Source organism: Ovis canadensis, chromosome 22 (assembly GCF_042477335.2).
Source record: "Ovis canadensis isolate MfBH-ARS-UI-01 breed Bighorn chromosome 22, ARS-UI_OviCan_v2, whole genome shotgun sequence".
NCBI lineage: Eukaryota > Metazoa > Chordata > Mammalia > Artiodactyla > Bovidae > Ovis > Ovis canadensis.
The window spans coordinates 32,680,347-32,699,728 of NC_091266.1; the positions used below are offsets into that span (position 1 = coordinate 32,680,347).

Here is a 19,382-nt window from a genome sequence, read left to right on the forward strand (position 1 = left end):
CTTAAAAATGCCAAATACAAATATTATGAAAAGGTAAAAGTTGACTTCATATTGTATCTACACATGAAAAAAGAAATTGAATAGAGCTCTTTGAAAGAGTTCATGGGAGAGGTGAATTTATGGTAAGAATTGAAAGGGAAGAAACATAAATTTTGATTGCATGCAGAGAAAGTGAGTAGGAGCACAGGCAGAAGTGAACATGGAACGGAAATCTGGTTACTTTGCTTTCACCATGTCTGAGGATAAGTTAAGACAGTAGCTGGAGATGGAAGTCATAAAAAGGTAAAGGTAACCTTAGATTTCTGAGCACAGGTTTTAAAATGATGCTTTCCAATAATTCTTACTTTTGTTTGTTGATTAGAAGAGAGAGAATAGAGGAAAAGAAGTTGACGAGTCTATTTCAGACTTTCAGATGATACTGATTTTGTCAACAAAAGAAACTGTGGTCAGTAAAAACTGGAACAGACTGCACATGGGCAAAGAAAGAAGAATGATAAAGAATCTGAATATTCTGGACATGAAATGACAGAGGACAGTAACAATGGAAACGACTGAAACACGTTGGGCTCAGTTTTTGACATGTTAAGTTTCAGATAATGCACACAAATTCACGTGGGGTTGGTCTGGTACTTAATGGAAGATGAAGCACCTCGGTAATGCTGATTAACATACATTAGTCCAGAATCTGACGTCAGTGTCCCTACCTGGGAAACAACATTCTGACAAGTGTTTCCGGCCAACACAGGAGAGCCAGCCTGTGAGACAGGTGTTACAGGCACCTGGAACTGGAAAGGGAAAGAGGCAGAAGAAAGCATTTCCTCTTCTAGCTTATGTATTATGCTGAAATGAGTATTTTTCCCTTTTTGACAATCACCTTCCTTTCTCCTTCCGTTGCCAGTCTACCACTTCAGGTCAAAAGTCACTGTTATTCAACACTTTCCAAAACTATTTTTGGGAACATTACTAGTATTAGATATAAAACAAAGGCTCCTTGGTCAAATAAGTTTTAGAAATACTATATCTGACACATCCCTCTTAGAGATTGAGAAGGCTTTCTAGTATATTAAAAACTTTAAGAACTACATCCTAAATATAAGGTTTAAATTTATTTAACCCAAAGTTTCTCAAACTTAGCTAATACCTTATGAACTCTTACTTCATATGATACTTATTAACACACAGATACTGTTTCAGACTCATTCTTGAACACTTGATACATCACATATAATTCTCTTTTACCATTACAATCTAGAGTGAAACTGCCTCAGATGCAAAGGAATCAAATAGTCTCTTTTTCTTTTTCCTGATAAAAAGCATCATACCTCCATGTTCTGTAGATCACTCATACCTCTTGGAACCTAGTATAAGAGAACAGCAAGGACATGAGTGTGTGTATATCTTACATAAAATCTCCAGGAGCTTGTGGTTTCACATTTGTGGGAGAAAAAAAAAAATCAACTTTTTTTTCCTACCTGATTCTTCCTTACACTCAAATGCCAGGAGTAGACTGAGGGGAGGCTAGATGGACTACGATGCCCACCTCCTCTGAGCAGAGCTCTAACAAACAGCAAAAGCAGGACGTTTTGGTGAAACAGTGATGTCCCCCTCTCTTACCTCCCCTAGTGAATTCCATTAGCTGGGAGGGTGAGAATCTTTCATCCTGGCTACCTAACCCTACTTCTTTCATCTTTCTTCAGATAATAGGGCTTCTTGGCCTTCTGCCTTTTATGTAGCTCAAGCATTCTGACTTCCAGTTCAGTGCTTTCCCCACAACCCAAAAGTGGGGAGCATGGTGACTTTTAAGTCCACAGTGGTGACAGTGGGGAAAGAAGGGATACCCACCTTCAAGACTGTGAAGTTATAGTAAGAGGCAGCGTCGAGGGCAGGATCCGAGGTACAGCTATCTGCCAGATTCTTGAAGAAACGAGCACAGGTTGTACTTTTACTCTCCAGGAAACCTTAGAATTAAGGTAGTGGTAAATAACAAAGCCTATTTTTAAGTTTAACAAAAAGGGTAGCACTGGTGTTCTGGACTCACCTGCAGGATTGCTCTTAGCACAGAGCCCCCCAGCTCCGACTCCTGCAGGCTGCCGCAGCAAGCTTATTACGGACCACTTGGGGAAGTAAGTCACAATGGGGTCGCCAGCCTAAACAAAGGAGAGCAGAAATTTATTCACAGTGAGATTGGACTGAACTCCACCAGAAAAGAATAAGAAACAAAAGTTAACACAGTTAAAGTGGACAATACTTCCCTCCAAGAGAACTGACAATGGCTTACCTAGGTAATGGCTAGGTAAAGGTCATGGCTTACCTTAACTTTGAAGTGGGCACCTCTAAGATACTAGGTCAGTTGTCAGTATGAGGAGAAAAACCAACCAAACAACCCCTCCCCTTCCCCAGGCTCACCCTGTAGAAAGGTGGTGGAGATTGGGTTTGGGATGTTGAAGTGAATGATTCACCTCCAAACTCTGTAGCCAGGGCCTGGAAGTTGGTTGCATTGACCTTTTGGAGCTTCTGGAGATAGTTTAATCTTGCTAAAATATTTTTTAAAAGAAAGGTGGGTTAGATAAAAGAAAATCATTCATTTTTATGTAACTGGAATACCAAGAAACTAATCTTTAAAAATACTTTTATTCAGGCATAAGATATGCACAGTAAAGTATGCAAGTGTACTAATCTTAAGCATAAACTCAAGAATTTTTAAACATTTATACACTTTTTTTATTACCACTCAGATTAAGTTATAGATTTTCCCCAGAAGTTTCCCAATCAATCTGCCATCTTCAGAGACAATACTGATTTTGATTTCTATTACCTTATAGTTTATTTATAATCTGTTAATTGAATTACTCTTTAAGTATTAAGATCTGAGACAAGAATATGACCAATGAGTGCCAGTCAGTTCCAAGTCTCTGATGTCAGGAATATGAGGGTTAGCAATCTGTGATGAAAATAGGAGTCTCGGTAATGTGTGCATCCGTCCCATTCTAGGTGAGTCTCTAGAACCACAATATGGTACTGTCTCCATAGGAATATGGCAGAGTTGGAGACAATATCTGACTTGTCCTCTCCAAGTCTTCTGGTTTCCTCTAAACTTCAACTGACTAGTCCTCATAATAAAGTTTCCATCTTTCAAATATATGGATTTGTCATCTTTTAGTCTTTCCACATTATAATTTCTACATTCAAGATTTTTCAAGTACCCACCCAAAGGTTATTTTGGTAACAATTGTATAATTTATATTATAGCAATATATAAATCTTTCCAAACTCCTGTAGCCATCTTCTTATGGCACTTCAGAACCAGGAAAGAGATGCAGATAAAGGCCTCTGACATTGTCCCCTGCCCAGAGTGTGGCTTGTGATAAACAACACTCTGCTTTACCATCCAAGTTTTCTCCTAACTTGAAAAAAGAATGTAGCAGACAATGGCCCATACTAGTTTCTTTCATTCTTCAGAATTATGGTCATCTGCAGATGACACCACCCTTATGGCAGAAAGTGAAGAGGAACTAAAAAGCCTCTTGATGAAAGTGAAAAAGGAGAGTGAAAAAGTTGGCTTAAAGCTCAACATTCAGAAAACGAAGATCATGGCATCCGGTCCCATCACTTCATGGGAAATAGATGGGGAAACAGTGGAAACAGTGTCAGACTTTATTTTTGGGGGCTCCAAAATCACTGCAGATGGTGACTGCAGCCATGAAATTAAAAGACACTCCTTGGAAGGAAAGTGATGACCAACCTAGATAGCATATTGAAAAGCAGAGACATTACTTTGCCAACAAAGGTCTGTCTAGTCAAGGCTATGGTTTTTCCAGTGGTCATGTATGGATGTGAGAGTTGGACTGTGAAGAAGGCTGAGCGCCGAAGAATTGATGCTTTTGAACTGTGGTGTTGAAGAAGACTCTTGAGAGTCCCTTGGACTGCAAGAAGATCCAACCAGTCCATTCTGAAGGAGATCAGCCCTGGGATTTCTTTGGAGGGAATGATGCTGGAAGCTGAAACTCCAGTACTTTGGCCACCTCATGCGAAGAGTTGACTCATTGGAAAAGACTCTGATGCTGGGAGGGATTGGGGGCAGGACAAGAAGGGGACAACAGAGGATGAGATGGCTGGATGGCATCACTGACTCAATGGATATGAGTCTGAGTGAACTCCAGGAGTTGGTGATGGACAGGGAGGCCTGGCGTGCTGTGATTCATGGGGTCACAAAGAGTCAGACACGACTGAGCAACTGAACTGAACTGAACAGATTCAAAAGGAAATCAAGATCTGCATCCCCAAAAGCTAATGAAGATGCCAATATTACATAAGCCTGACCTTTATCCTCTGTGATCATAAGGTCCTAATCATTTGACTTTTCAGCTTTCTGATGGAACAGGAAATGAAGAAAACTCTCAATTGTGGGGCCTTTCACACTACTCACTTTCTGTGTATCTCCTAGGTCTGTGTTACTTAAAGTCCGGTACACAGACTAGCAGCCCCAGCAGAACCTGGAAGAGTGTCAGAAATTCAGAATCTTAAGACACACTCCAGACCTACTGAATCAGAACGTGTGTGTTAGCAAAGAGATCTCCCAGGTGATGTGTGTGCATATTAGAGATCAAAAAATCTTTGCTCTGTAAAGGTGATGCTAAAGTTCCTGGTCTGTAGACTACCATCTTCCATCTCTGATCTGAAATCTTCACATTTTGAAGCTTCCAGAAGCTGTTTAATATACTATTTCTTTCAGAACTCATACCCTGAAAACCACATGGAAGAAACACCTCACTTAAAAAAAAAAATGTAGTTATATCTATCTTTACAAATGAAAGAAGAAAAGTTAGAGTTAAGCTAAAAAAGAAGTTGAAATAGAAAATATCTATCTGGACATTTTTTCATGGCTTAACTGAGTAAGAGAAAGTTAACCTTTTGTCTCTCACTTCACTGCAGGGATATTGGAGGTAATGATGGTAAGCAGGAATCATGCACCTAAGGAGCATGGGTAAGGATAGAAATAGAATTTTTGCCTAAAATTTCCAACATTATATATGGAATATTATACATAACAGGGCTTAAAGGTATTTAGACTTAGATTGACACAATTTCAGGTGTGGAAGGAGGCTAGAGGTCCTGTGGCCCAATCCCATTAGGAAATTCAGATCCTGAGAGGTAAATGAGTTGCAAAAGGCCACAAAGCCATCTGGCAGAGCCAGGAGTAGATCAGAGATCTTCTGATTCCTGGTCTAGGGTTTTCCCCACTTGGTCAATGTTGTACAGTCTCTGACTAATAATGTCTGTTACTGATGGTCATTATCAGCAAATATTAAGCACTGTGGACAAATTCATGGTCCATCCTTTCTATGTGCTGACAATTTACCTGGGGAGACACAACATTCATATAAAATGACAGCAATGGAAAGTATTCTATATGTCCTAAGGGACTGGCTCTCAGGTGGTGTTGGGGAAAGAAAGTACAGAAACATTGGTCTGGAAACTCTGCAATATAGCATGGAATGCAGGAGGGGATTAAAAGCAGGAAGCACCAGTTTGGATATTATTGTGATATCCCTGGAGTGTTTTCACAAGGCTGGAAGTAAAACGTAATAGGAAATTTGGGAAGTATGGTGTAGCTGCAGCCTTATTTTATACCTTAATTTTTTTGGTCACATCTCAAGACAGGCAGGATCTTAATTTTCTCACCAGGGAATGAATCTGGGTCCCTGCATTGGAAGCACAGACTTTTTACCACTGGACCACCAGGGAAGTCCTGCAAACTTATTTTAAAATGGACCATTTGCCTTGCTCCCTTTATTGTCTCACAACCTGAATGGCAGCAAGGCTCCTGATAACTGCTTCCAAATTCAAGTCCCCCAAATCCCAAACTAGTTGTTTTAGGAAACAAATACAGTTTTGCAGTTTATTTTCTAACAGTCAGATGAAACCAGGATAAGCTGACTTCAGAGTATGAGGGACATTTAAGTCTTTTATGTGAGAACATTATTTTTCTTCTTAGACAATAAATTTTAAAAATATATATCAGATGTATATCTTTAGAAATGTTATCATTATCACTAGCAAATTTCTAAGTCTATTTAAAAACTTTAATACCAACCACTTTTCATGTTTATTACACTCTGCAGTTGCTGAGCACTTTCACATTTAGGATTAGTGATATTTCTCATTTTCCTGAAGAAATAAGCCTGGAAATGCTAAGGGATTTACCCAAGTGTGCACATGTGCTAAGTTGCTTCAGTCATGTCCAACTCTTTGTGACCCTATGGACTGTAGCCCTCCAGGCTCCTCTGTCCGTGGGATTCTCTGGGCAAGAATACTCGAGTGGGTTGCCATGCCCTCCTCCAGAGGATCTTCCTGACCCAGGGATCAAACCTGGGTCTCTTGCAGCTCCTGTATCACAGGCAGATTCTTTATTGCTGAGCCACCAGGAAAGCCCACCAAGTCTGTGCAGCAGTAAGTAGATGGAGGGCTGAGACCAAAGTCGAATGTTCTTTCCCCTGTGCTGTTGCCTCATGAAATAAAAACAAGGTTGATATAGATTCATCCGTCAAAGACATTCATCCAAATATTAATTGTTGCCTCCTATGTCAGGCACTGGGAATTCAGTGAGTGTCTTCATAGAGGTTGTAGCAAGTCAGGGATATAGTTGATCTGTAATTATCTGAGCTAAGAGGGTGGACAGAAATTAAAGTTCTCTATGGGTTTTCTGATCCACAGCCAGTAGGGCAAAAGAGATTGCCAATGTTCGCCAATAAGAGAAAAAAGAGAGGGTGGGGGGATAGGTAGAGGATAGGGAGGATGATAGACATCCAAGGGGGTGGGGAGGGGAGGTTTAAAAAACAAAGAAAAGGAAAAAAAGTCAGAAGCTAACTCTCAAAAAATGTCAGGCAATACAAAGCCAACACATTTCTACTCACAATTGTTCACATGGACACAAAACTGCTTAATTCCATTTGAATCCATGAAAACTCTCGAAGGAAATGGGGAATTACTCCTGAAGATAAGAGAGTTGTCTACACACACCCAACTTGCAGACCTATCAGGAAACCGGAGGAAGAACAGGTACATTTAGAAGGAAGATTATATCCCAAAAAAGGGTGCCCCACCGCTGTCAGATGCCAAAAAGAGAACTCCTTGGGCAGCCACGGGACAACACGAAGGTTCTGTTCTATTGGGCAGCCCTGCTTTAGAGCATCAGAAGAGGGACAGCGCTCCTGGGAAAAACCAAGGGAGTTCCATTCCTTGGAGTGGACGTGGGGGTGGGAAGCAAGAAGGCAAAACTCTTCCTACGTCCAAATGTTACTTAATCCCCTTTAGGATTCAACCTGAACGTCGCACCTCACCTCACGCTGCCTGGAAGGCAGAAGGAGAAAACTGTCCTCGGATGGAGAAGATAGCAGTCACTGTCGCAGCAGCAATTTATATCGCAGGCACCGGGAGTCAAGTCACAGACACAGATCGGTAGGACTATGAAAGCACAACATAAAACACAGCGAGTGCGGTGAGGATCCCTAAACTCTTCCAAGGTTCTTTCGACAGCCCCACTCCTTACTTTATGGGCATTCACTTGGATCTAAGTCGGTAGTTTCCATCCCCACATCCTCTCCCCTCACCTGGGAAGAGGTCCGCGGTCTTATTCCCCGGTGTCGAGGAGGTCACGACAGTAAGACCCACCGTAGAGATCCCAGGCACCTCCGAGGATTGAAGGGTCCCGCCCTGCGTCCTTGGCCCCAGGTCCGAATGGGTGGGCATTGCCCCAGACGGAGACGGAGAGGGCTGAGAGAGGACCCTCTCGGGGACCATCAGGAAGAACACCTGCAGTAGAGAGAGCTGCAAGCTAAACATGGGGCAATACAGACCACCCCCACCCCGCCCCAAAGGGTTTGAGGTAGGTTTCGGCGGTCGCTAGACGCGTCGCTAGAACGTGGGTGGAAGGAGTCGCATGGCGTCTAACGTCATCCGTATGCGCCTACCCATTGGCTCATGGCGATGGCCGGGAGCTCTTCAGCCAATGGAAGCCGGCGCTGTTACAAATCCTCAGCATCTTTCAGTCGGTGCCCTCCTCCTGCGACCAGGCTCTGCTAGGTCTCCGTCGCTTGGCAACCGACAGACAGGCGAAGGCGCCCTTGCCTCTTCTCTCCGCTGAGTGGCAGTAGTTCAGCCAAATGCCCCGTGCAGCTCTGACTTCGCCTTCAAGAGGGCCGCGTCCAATGTATAGCAAAACCAATCCAGTATTGTAAAGTAAAATAAAGTAAAAATAAAAATTAAAAAAAAAAAGAGGGCCGCGTCCTTCCTTGATAGAAGGAACCCCAGAGGCTGCAACTAGAATTTCATCTTTTTCACTCCGGATTCTAACGCTGAGAATCCTTTTCTAAAGGATATTCTCGAGGAAGAAGGTACACTGAAGGTCACATACCTTAAAAAAAAAAATAAAAGTCTCATCTAACTATAATATTTTGGCGAAAAACATATTAGAAAGATTCAGCTCCTTCATTTTTAACATTGAGAACATTTTCTTTAAATTTAAAAAATAGCCAAGGGACAGAGAAGACTTTTTTTGCTGTTATGATAAATCGCAACTTTTTTTTTTTTGACTGCGCCGTGGCTTGAGGTTCTCTGACCAAGGATGGAACCCAGGCCTATTTGATAGCCAAGGCCCTCTGGACTGTCAAGAAATTCCCTGAATTGCCGCTTTTTGTAGCCCTCTTTCCCAGGAGTGCTGTGCCTCTTCTGACTCCCTAGTGCAGCAGTAGCCCATAGAACTTTCTGCAATGTAAGAAATGTTCTGTGTCTACACTGCTCAGAATGGCAGCTTCAGGCTATATGTGGCTACTGTGCACAGGAAAAGAAAGTGAAAGTAAAAGTTGCTCAGACGAATCGGATTCTTTGCGACCCAGGCTAGAATACTGGAGTGGGTAGCCTTTCCCTTCTCTAGGGGATCTTACCAACCCAGGGATCGAACCCAGGTCTCCCTCATTACAAGCAGATTCTTTACCAGTTGAGCCACAAGGAACCGCAAGTGTGACAACTGCTGCTGCTGCTGCTGCTGCTGCTGCTAAGTCACTTCAGTCGTGTCTCACTCTGTGCGACCCCATAGACGGCAGCCCACCAGGCTCCTCCGTCCCTGGGATTCTCCAGGCAAGAACACTGGAGGGGGTTGCCATTTCCTTCTCCAGTGCATGAAAGTGAAAAGTGAAAGTGAAGTCGCTCAGCCTTGCCCAACTCCTAGTGACCCCGTAGACTGTTGCCTACCAGGCTCCTCTGTCCATGGGATTTTCCAGGCAAGAGTACTGGAGTGGGGTGCCATTGCCTTTCCCGAAATGTGACTGAGGAGCTGAATTTTTAATTTTTAATTAATTCAGAGTTAAATAACCACGTGTGACTGGTATTTAGCGTATTGTATAGTACAACTCTAGGGTATCAAAATCTTGCTGTTAGACCCAGTATTTTTGTCAACCTGCATATTCCAGATACCTGGATTATTTCAGTTGCTTGGTTAGGGATATAAATTAAGACCCGTTAAGAGTTACCAGCCTTCCCTAGTAGCTCAGACGGTAGAGCATCTGCCTGGAATGCCGGAGACCTGAGTTCAACCCCTGGGTGGGGAAGATCCCCTGGGGAAGGAAATGCCTGTAGAAATGCATGGACAGAGGAGCCTGGCGGGTCACAGTTGATGCGGTTGCAAAGAATTGGACACGACTGAGCGACAAAACATGCACACGTAAGAGTTGTCTAAGGTCTAATACCCTTATCAAAAATTAGCCAATGCTTCCTTTTCCACAGGCAGGTAAATGTTAGGGCACCTGGACCTTGCTCACATTCTCAAAGATACTGATAGTCTAGTGTTTTGAATCCAGTAGCTAAATGTATCTTTCTGCTATAAACATTCTCAAATATGTTTTTATGTGATTGTGTGATGGACTTTCATAAGAGATATCTATATTTGAGTTTGGGCATAAAATATCTGCCTTTTTAGTAATTTCCATAGGAAAAGGCCAAGTTATATTACTCAAATTATGTGTATTTACTGACTATAAGCTCCAAAAACAGAGGGTTTTTTGTTTTGTTCACTGCTTGTATCCAATGCCTAGAATAGTGCCTAGGACATGTTAGATATGCATTGAACATTTTAAGAAATATTGTTTTGTTGAACTCTTTAGATTTAGCTCCTATGAATATTTACTGTTTATATTAATTATGAACTGCATTTCTTTATATACAATTTCTATAACCAACTGGAGACTATTTTAGATTTCCAAGTTTGCATTTTACTCTTTAATTCTAATCAATGATAAATCAATTATGTTATTATTGAATTTATTAGTGTTGAAAAAAGAGTCTGTTGATTGAAGTAGTTTCAGGGTTGAGTGTAGGGAAATAACATTAATGGATTACTGAGTTGTTTTTTCTTATTTTTGGATTTTAGCACTTTACATGCTTTTTAAATACTTGTTTTCTCTTTTTTGTTATAGTGGAGCAAAAATATTATTTGTACTTTTGTTGTGATATGTTTGTAGCAAACTCTGTAATACAGAACTCTCAGTTCTTTTGAGGTATTAAAATCTGGAAGATAATTTTGAAGGACAGGAAGTCTATTCACATGTTTCACACAGATGCCAATTTTAACATGAGGATTATATTGAACTAGCTTAATGTGTCACCTCAGAAGCAGAGATTCCCAGAAAAGATCATATGATACTGGCAGATGTCTGGGTTTGGTACTAAAAGAGATCAGTATGTACTTAGAAATTTAACGAAGAGATTGAATCAAGATGGCAGACTGAGAACAAGTTCTAGTCTCTCCCGACTCCTCCCCTCTTTAGATTATCCCCAGAATCTTCAAAAATTACAAGAAAGTTACATGAGCACACATAGCCGTGTGCATCCATGCACACACACCGATACTGGAAAACTTGAAAGAGTGCTCTCAGAGGACCAGACATTATGACAACCTTTGAAAAATAGAAGACTCTCAGGACAGGATTACAGTTGGATAAACAAAGAGGCTTAATATTGAAATAGGTGTGGCTCTTGGGGATGTACTAAGCACACAAAAAGAAGCTATTGATATCAAAGGGCCCTTGGACAATAGAGTTACTGACTGAGGTACCACTGTAGGAAGAGTCAGGAAGGTCAGCCTTTCAGCCTTGCTTCCAGGTACAAACAGTGGCTACAAGAACTTGCTCCTAAAGAAGGCAGAGACAGCCATGTACACACTTTTATTAAAAAGATAGGACAGGGCCCTGGATAGTTTTTGACATCGAGGAGGAAGAGAGGCCTCACATCTTGAAGGCTGGTATTAGTTCCCCTTCTCAAGGTGTACACACAACATTCCCTCCTCCACAAATCTACCAAAAACATAGGTTAAAAAGGATACACTACTTTCAAAAGAACAATAATGAGATTCACACCTGACTTTTTAACAGAAATAAGGAAAACAGAATAATGTCTTGAAAGAAGTTGACCTAGAATTCTGTGCTCAGCAAGGTAGCCTTTAAAAATGAAGATGCAAATGTGTTTAGAAAACAAAAATTAAGAAAAAAATTTTATTACAGATCCTCACAAGGAATTGCTAAAGAGAATTGTTCAGGCTAAAGGAAAAATGACCTCAGATGGAAGTGCAGAAATGCTGGAATAAATTAAGAGCAATGGAAAGGACAAATGCAAGGTCAGTATATAAAATTCAATTGTATTCTGATATTATAGAAATAAAAAATTAGAAAATAAAAAGCTTTAGGTGATAAAATTTATAACATAAAAAATGAAATGAGTTCAGTTCAGTTCAGTCACTCAATTGTGTTCAACTCCTTGCGACCCCATGGACTGCATGCAGCACACCAGGCCTCCCTGTTCATCACCAACCCCTGGAATTCACTCAGACTCTTGCCCATTGAGTCAGTGATGCCATCCAACCATCTCATCCTCGGTCGTCCCCTTCTCCTCCCGCCTTCAATCTTTCCTAGCATCAGGGTCTTTTCAAATGAGTCAGTTCTTTGCATCAGGTGGCCAAAGTATTGGGGTTTCAGCTTCAGCATCAGTCCTTCCAATGAATATTCAGGATTGATTTCCTTTAGGATGGACTGGTTGGATCTCCTTGCAGTCCAAGGGACTCAAGAGCCTTCTCCAACACCACAGTTCAAAAGCATCAGTTCTTCGATACTCAGCTTTCTTTACAGTTCAACTCTCACATCCATACATGACTACTGGGAAAAGCATAGCTTTGACTAGACGGACCTTTGTTGGCAAAGTAATGTCTCTGCTTTTCAATATGTTGTCTAGGTTGGTCATAACTTTTATTCCAAAGCAAGCGTCTTTTAATTTCTTGGCTGCAGTCACCATCTGCAGTGATTTTGGAGCCCCCCAAAATAAAGTCTGTCACTATTTCCATTGTTTTCCCCATCTATTTGCCATGAAGTGATGGGACCAGATGCCATGATCTTCGTTTTCTGAATGTTGAGTTTTAAGCCAACTTTTTCACTCTCCTCTTTCACTTTCATCAAGAGGCTCTTTAGTTCTTCTTCATTTTCTGCCATAAGGGTGGTATCATCTGCATATCTGAGGTTATTGATATTTCTCCCAGCAATCTTCATTCCAACTTGTGTTTCATCCAGCCCAGCGTTTCTCATGATGTACTCTGCATACAAGTTAAATAAGCAGGGTGACAATATGCAGCCTTGATGGACTCCTTTCTCTATTTGGAACCAGTCTGTTGTTCCATGTCCAGTTCTAACTGTTGCTTCTTCACCTGCATTCAGATTTCTCAGGAGACAGGTCGGGTGGTCTGGTATTCCTGTCTCTTGAAAAATTTTCCACAGTTTGTTGTGATCCACCCAGTCAAAGGCTTTGGCATAGTCACTAAAACAGAAATAGATATTTTTCTGGAACTCTCTTGCTTTTTTGATAATCCAGCAGATGTTGGCAATTTGATCTCTGGTTCCTCCGTCTTTTCTAAATCAAGCTTGAACATCTGGAAGTTAACAGTTCATGTACTGTTGAAGCCTGGCTTGGAGAATTTTGAACATTACTTTGCTAGCATGTGAGATGAGTGCAATTGTGCAGTAGTTTGAGCATTCTTTGGCATTGCCTTTCTTTGGGATTGGAATGAAAACTGAGCTTTTCCAGTCCTGTGGCCACTGCTGAGTTTTCCAAATTTGCTGACATGTTGAGTGCAGCACTTTCACAGCATCATCTTTTAGGATTTGAAATAGCTCAACTGGAATTCCATCACCTCCACTAGCTTTGTTCTTAGTGATGCTTCCTAAGGCCCACTTGACTTCACATTCCAGGATGTTTGGCTCTAGGTGAGTGATCACACCATCATGATTATCTGGGTCATGAAGATCTTTTTGTACACTTTGGAGAAGCCTGGTAGGCTGCAGTCCATGGGGTCTCAAAGAGTTGGACATGACTGAGCGACTTCACCTTCACCTCCTGTGTATTCTTGCCACCTCTTCTTAATATCTTATGCTTCTGTTAGGTCCACACCATTTCTGTCCTTTATTGTGCCCATCTTTGCATGAAATGTTCCCTTGGTATCTCTAATTTTCTTGAAGAGAAAAATTAGTCTTTCCCATTCTATTGTTTTCCTCTGTTTCAAATAGACAGAAACTCAAATTTTTAATGAGCACAATGTAGCCAAAAGATGACATTTCAGCTCCTTTGTAACAAGTTGGGGTTATGTACATAGTTCTGATCCATGAAATATACATTAAAGAACTGATGAGACTTTAGGAAAATCTCTTTAGAAAACAAAAGTCTTTTTCCTCCCTTCTCCATGTTGCTACTTTAATTTTGAGCAAAATGGCTGGAGCTCCACCAGTCATTTTGGATCATGAGAAGAAATATAAGCAAAGATAAGCAACAAAAGGGAAGAAACCTGGATCCCTGACAACCATGGAAACTTCATGCTTGCCCAGGACTTCCTACCCCTGGATATCTTTCATACAAAGAAATAATTTTATAAAAGGGGTTTCCCTGGTGGCTCAGATAGTAAAGAATCTGCCTGCAATACAGGAGACCCGGGTTCAATCCCTGGGTTGGGAAGATCCCCTGGAGAAGGGAATGACAATCCACTTCAGTATTCTTCCCTAGAGAATTCCATGGATAGACGAGAATTTTATAAAAGACCTCAACAATTTAAGTCATAGCATACTTTAGTGGCTTACCCATACTTATGTAATAATTAGAACTCTCAAAGATTAATTTACATCATTGCTTTAAATATATTTATGTATTTAAATTAAAATTTGTACAAAAAACGAAAGCAGAATTCAAACTAGAATTAAACTAGAATCTCTGTGTTGGCATTTGTTAATTTTTGTCATTCAGTTTGTGATCTTCCTAGTTGTAGATATGGTGGATTTGGGGTCAAAACGTGAACATTTTGGATATTATGTTATGGGTGGGGCTCTGTATCTTAATTAACTTCTGTTTTAGCCAGCCTCCTCTGACACTGCTCTGGAAGGGATGTGCATACCCCTGGCAGCACACCTCCATCACTACCAGATGGTAATAAAAGCCCCAGTTCCCCACCCAGCCTCCACTGATAGTCCAGGGAGCAGCACTTCTTGTTACTGCTGGGTGGGGTAAGAGCCAGCTCTCTCAAAGTGTGCGATGTATAAGGCAAAAAGAACTTTCGTTCTTTGTGTCATTTCTAGAGTTTCTGGGTTGCTAGCCAATCTGCCTTCTTCTCTCCAGCTTTTAGAATCTCTCTCTCTCTCTCTCTCTCTCTCTCTCTCTCTCTCTCTATATATATATATATATATATATATATATATATATATACATATACATATATATATATGTATGCTTCCCAATGGCACCCCACTCCAGTACTCTTGCCTGGAAAATCCCATGGATGGAGTAGCCTGGTAGGCTGCAGTCCATGTGGTCGCAAAGAGTCGGACACGACTGAGCAACTTCCCTTTCACTTTTCACTTTCATGCATTGGAGAAGGAAATGGCAACCCACTCCAGTGTTCTTGCCTGGAGAATCCCAGGGACGGGGGAGCCTGGTGGGCTGCCTGGGGTCACACAGAGTTGGACACGACCGAAGTGACTTAGCAGCAGCAGCAGCAGGTAGCGCTAGCGGTAAAGAACCTGCCTGCCAATGCAGGAGATCTAAGAGACATGGGTTCAGTTCCTGAGTGGGGAGGATCCCCTGGAGGAGGCAATGGCAAGCAACTCCAGTACTCTTGCCTGGAAAATCCCATGGACAGAGGAGGCTATAGTACACAGGGTCATAAAGAGTCGGACAGGACTGCAGTGACTTAGCGTGTGTGCATGCGTGCACACACATGTGTATATAGTGTCCAGAATTTTCAGTTGTACTTAAGCAACAAGAATATGGAAAAATATATCTACTCTATCTTCCTCGAAGGATATATTTGTTTTATTACAGAGAGGCGTTGCTGAATCCCTCATGCTGCCATAACTGAAAGTCTCTCTACTTTTCTCTTAAACATTTTTTCTTTCCCTTTACTTTTACAGTTTCTATTACTAGTTTAGCTAATAATCATCCTCAATAATCTAAGTTTAAAAATAGAATTTAAATGCATTCAAAACACTCTAATTATCTTTTGGTGCATAACAAACCATACCAAAATTTTGTGGCATAAAATGACAACTGCTTTATAATCACTATGGATTCTCTGGGTCAGGAATTTGGACAGGGTACAGCAGAGATGGCTTATCTCTGGTTCATGATATCTGGGGTCACTGCTGGCAAGACTTGGATAGCTGGGGGAGACTACTGGATGAGGTCCAGAATCATCTGTAGGTCTCTTCACTCACATGTCTGGTGGCTGGGCTGGGAATGCTTGAAGGTTGGGCTCAGTTGGGCCTGTTAACTGGAATGCCGATGACATGGTCTCTTGTGGCTTAGGTTTCCTCACAGTATGGTAGCCTCAGGATGGTCAGACTTTTTCAGTGGTGGCTCAGAGCTTCAGGAAAGAGTGTTCTAGTGGACAAGGCAAAAGTTGAATGGCCTTTTTGGATCTAGTCTTAAAAGCCATTTGATGTTACTTTAGTCCATTGGCTGAGACGTTCCATCCCCCTCCCCTTGACCCCTCTATGGAAGGGCTGTAAAAAAAGTTGAGGCCAATTTTTTAAACTGCCACAAAATGTATAGAAACTTTGAGTATCTTTTATATAAAAAGTATAAAATAAATGTAAAAAAGTTTACAAACAATGGCCTCAAGAAATTATTTTTCTTCTAGTATATTCAATGTTGGGCTTCCCTGGTGGCTCAGAAGGTAAGGAATCCGCCTGCAATGCAGGAGACCTGGGTTCGATTTGATCCCTGGGTTGGGAGGATCCCCTGAAGAGGGCATGGCAGCCCACTCCAGTATTCTTGCCTGGAGAATTCCCATGGACCAGAGGAGCCTGGTGGGCTGTAGTCCATGGGGTTGCAAAGAGTCGGAGATGACAGCAACATATACATATACAAATACATACACATGTACATATTCAATATTATCTGCTAAGTACAAAGGCCAAATATAATGATAATTAATGACAATCAAAATTTAAATTAATTTAAATATAATCAAAAGTTGCAACTTTTCTGAAATTTAACTAAGTATTATTGTTATATAATATAAAGTTTATATTATTATAAAATTATATTATATTTTATAATAATAGTTATAATTATAGCTACCAATGTGAAGAATAAGTGTTATGTTTAATACATGTTATATCTAGACTTACATATATACAAAAGGAGGAGGAGAAGGGGCCAATAGAGGATGAGATGGTTGGATGGCATCACCAACTCAATGGACTTGAGTTTGAGCAAGCTCCAGGAGATGGTGAAGGATGGAAGCCTGGAGTGCTGCAATTCATGGGATTGCAAAGAGTCAGACATGACTGAGCAACTGAACAATTCTTTACTATTAAAGTTTTCCTCAGATGCCATGTGCAACTGTTGTAAAAACTGTTAAATATTGGATATAAAGAGTTTAAGAAAGTGAGCACTCTGCTTTATGACATATTTTACTGTTCAAAAACCTACTGTGGTCATGAAATTTGAGAAGAAAGATACAATGAGCTAAATTTTTTCTTACTTAATAATTTCTCCAACTCAAATGCTCCTCATGCTTTGACGCTTTGTCCATCTCTGATGTCAGCAGTGCCACAGTCTTCTCTTCTTCATTTGGACACAGGGTAAGGTGGCAGAGTGTTCCTCTGGTGCTTAAGTGGTGTGAATCACAGCAGCAGCCGTGTTGGATTGTGAATTGCCATGTCATCACTGAGCACTGGGTCCTGAGTGACAGAAGTACCCATGTGATTTTTGCCAAATTTGTTATTTGTGGTTTTCTGGTTTACGGGTCCCTCTAAGGTGCGGAACTAGAGCAGGAGCCCTTTGCCAAAGTTTGAAGGCATTACCACTTCTCTGGGAGCATGAACTTTCCAACTCTGTCTAATCACTCTCACTGCTATCTCCAGTTCTGAGTTTATAATCCAGGGAGCTTCCAAGAACATGAAGTTCTTTCAGTGGTGTTTCCACAGTAAATTTTGCCCCAGCTCTCAGGTTCAGAAGTTGATAGGATGCCAGTTTGACCCACAATGTGAAGCTCTGACATCTGGAGGGTGTGATCACACTTGGTACTCACAATGTTTCTTGACCTTTAGAGGTGAGTCATAGCTTCAGTATATTGAATTTTCTTATTCTAGGGGAAAGGGGATTCATTTAATCAAGCAGAACCCTTGTATCAGTGAGCCTAGACAACCTCCAAAACGTAAGGCCTCTATGTATATTTATTCTCTGGAATTTCTTCTCCATATCTGAGAACGGTGGTCAGAATTCAGTCTAGAGATGATCTCAAGGTCTCGACCTCCTATTTGGAAGCTGTCTAGGGATTTCCTCCAGAGAATACGTATGCAGTTCATACTTTACGGTCATAAAGAGTTATTTGAATGAATACCCATATCTTTGGGAAAGAGCTCTTTCACTAGTCAGTCAGCTATAGAAGAGCTCAAAATGTGTTGTGCAGAGAGCATAATCTCTCTACCCCTCTTTCCCATTCATTAGTCAGATCCATACTTATCATTCACATCAGTATCAGTATTTGTAATTCATTTAAGTGCATACATTTATTCCTTTTTTTAAAAACCTGGAAATGGTATCTGATGTTACTTTTCTCATGGCTATTTACAACTAATTGTGGAGTAAATAATTTGTCCACATTAAAGACATCTAAGATTCCAGAAGGCAGTGGGCAGAAGCACTTAAATTCTGATTGAGGCTCTCTTAACAGTACACTGAAGATGATACCCAGATAATGTCTGTCACATTATTCCTAGCAGTCTGATGCCAAAACCCACGCCAATCTATAGAGTTTCCATGTTTGGAATGACAGTTGTGTAAGTAGTAGAGTATTTATATAACCATCCTGTATAAATTAAATTATTTGAATATCCTTTCCATCCAAAAAATGTTTTAAATTTTAACATATTTGTTGTTTTCAGTATTACAAATTGGAAAAATCTTTTAGCAAGTTTATGAATATAAAAATAATAGCTTATTAATGCCAGCTAACCACTGAATATATTTGATTTCACTTGTGCTTTCAATTCTTCTCCCCATCTTCTCTCTCTCCTTCTTTTCTCCCCTGCCTTCTCCCTCCCTTTTAAAACACATGTCAGATATTGTAGTGTCTTAAATGGAGTTCCTAGCAATTTTACTCAGAGAATTGTAAATATGGACAATGGAAATTACCTACATGGAAAATGGCTTATCATTTCATAAAGTAGTTTCCTTTAACCTTACTGGGAGGAGAGTCTATGCAAAAATTGTCTTTCCTGGAGTAGTCATTTCTGAGCTGTTATGTCTGTTATGCTTCTTTGCCAAAGTTCAGAAGGGCAATATCTCTTTCCTCAAGATGGTGTGATAATGGGATGTTACATTGTTCTTGATGTGAAGCAAAGCGGTAATGCCTGAAGGTTAATTAAAATAGAGTTAACATGCTTTAAGGAAAAAGCCAAAGCCTTTTCCTTCCCTCTATTTTTGAGTCTTCCTGTTCCCACCTACCACAAAGACTTGAAACAATAGAGTCAGCGAAAAGAATGATATTTTTATGTTCACTCTTTTTTTAAAAAAATTTGTTCATTCTTCTGATATATCTTATTTTGTTTATTTAATGACTGTCTCCACCTTCTTCTACCCTGTGGATGGGTAAGAACTATTAAGTGCTTATTTTCCTAGGGATGGTACCTTGGAAAACAGCCTCCCCTCCCCAACAGTTCCTTCATGAAAACTTAGGCCAGTCAAATGAGTTACTACAGTGGTTTTTAACCCAAGGCAGTAACAGTGTGATAACCCCAAGGGAAACACTGCCTTCTGTTTCATGAATTTCTTTGGGTTACTGATAATCTTGATTCCTG

General features: G+C 40.8%; 1 protein-coding gene across 3 annotated transcripts in view; it reads right to left on the bottom strand.

The window, feature by feature from the left end:
• Positions 1-19,382, bottom strand: part of TCTN3 (tectonic family member 3) — a 47,998-nt gene that overhangs the window by 12,928 nt on the left and 15,688 nt on the right. The window contains exons 2-10 of one of the 3 annotated variants that reach the window (XM_069568158.1): positions 7,971-8,413; positions 7,611-7,812; positions 7,341-7,464; positions 6,915-7,033; positions 2,407-2,534; positions 2,039-2,147; positions 1,843-1,958; positions 1,323-1,358; positions 705-785 (exon numbers count right to left, since the gene is read on the bottom strand). In XM_069568158.1, coding sequence (XP_069424259.1) covers positions 705-785; positions 1,323-1,358; positions 1,843-1,958; positions 2,039-2,147; positions 2,407-2,534; positions 6,915-7,033; positions 7,341-7,464; positions 7,611-7,812; positions 7,971-7,982 — 927 coding nt within the window. In that variant the 5' untranslated portion in view covers positions 7,983-8,413. The other 2 variants (XM_069568157.1, XM_069568159.1) reach the window with 2 other exon arrangements.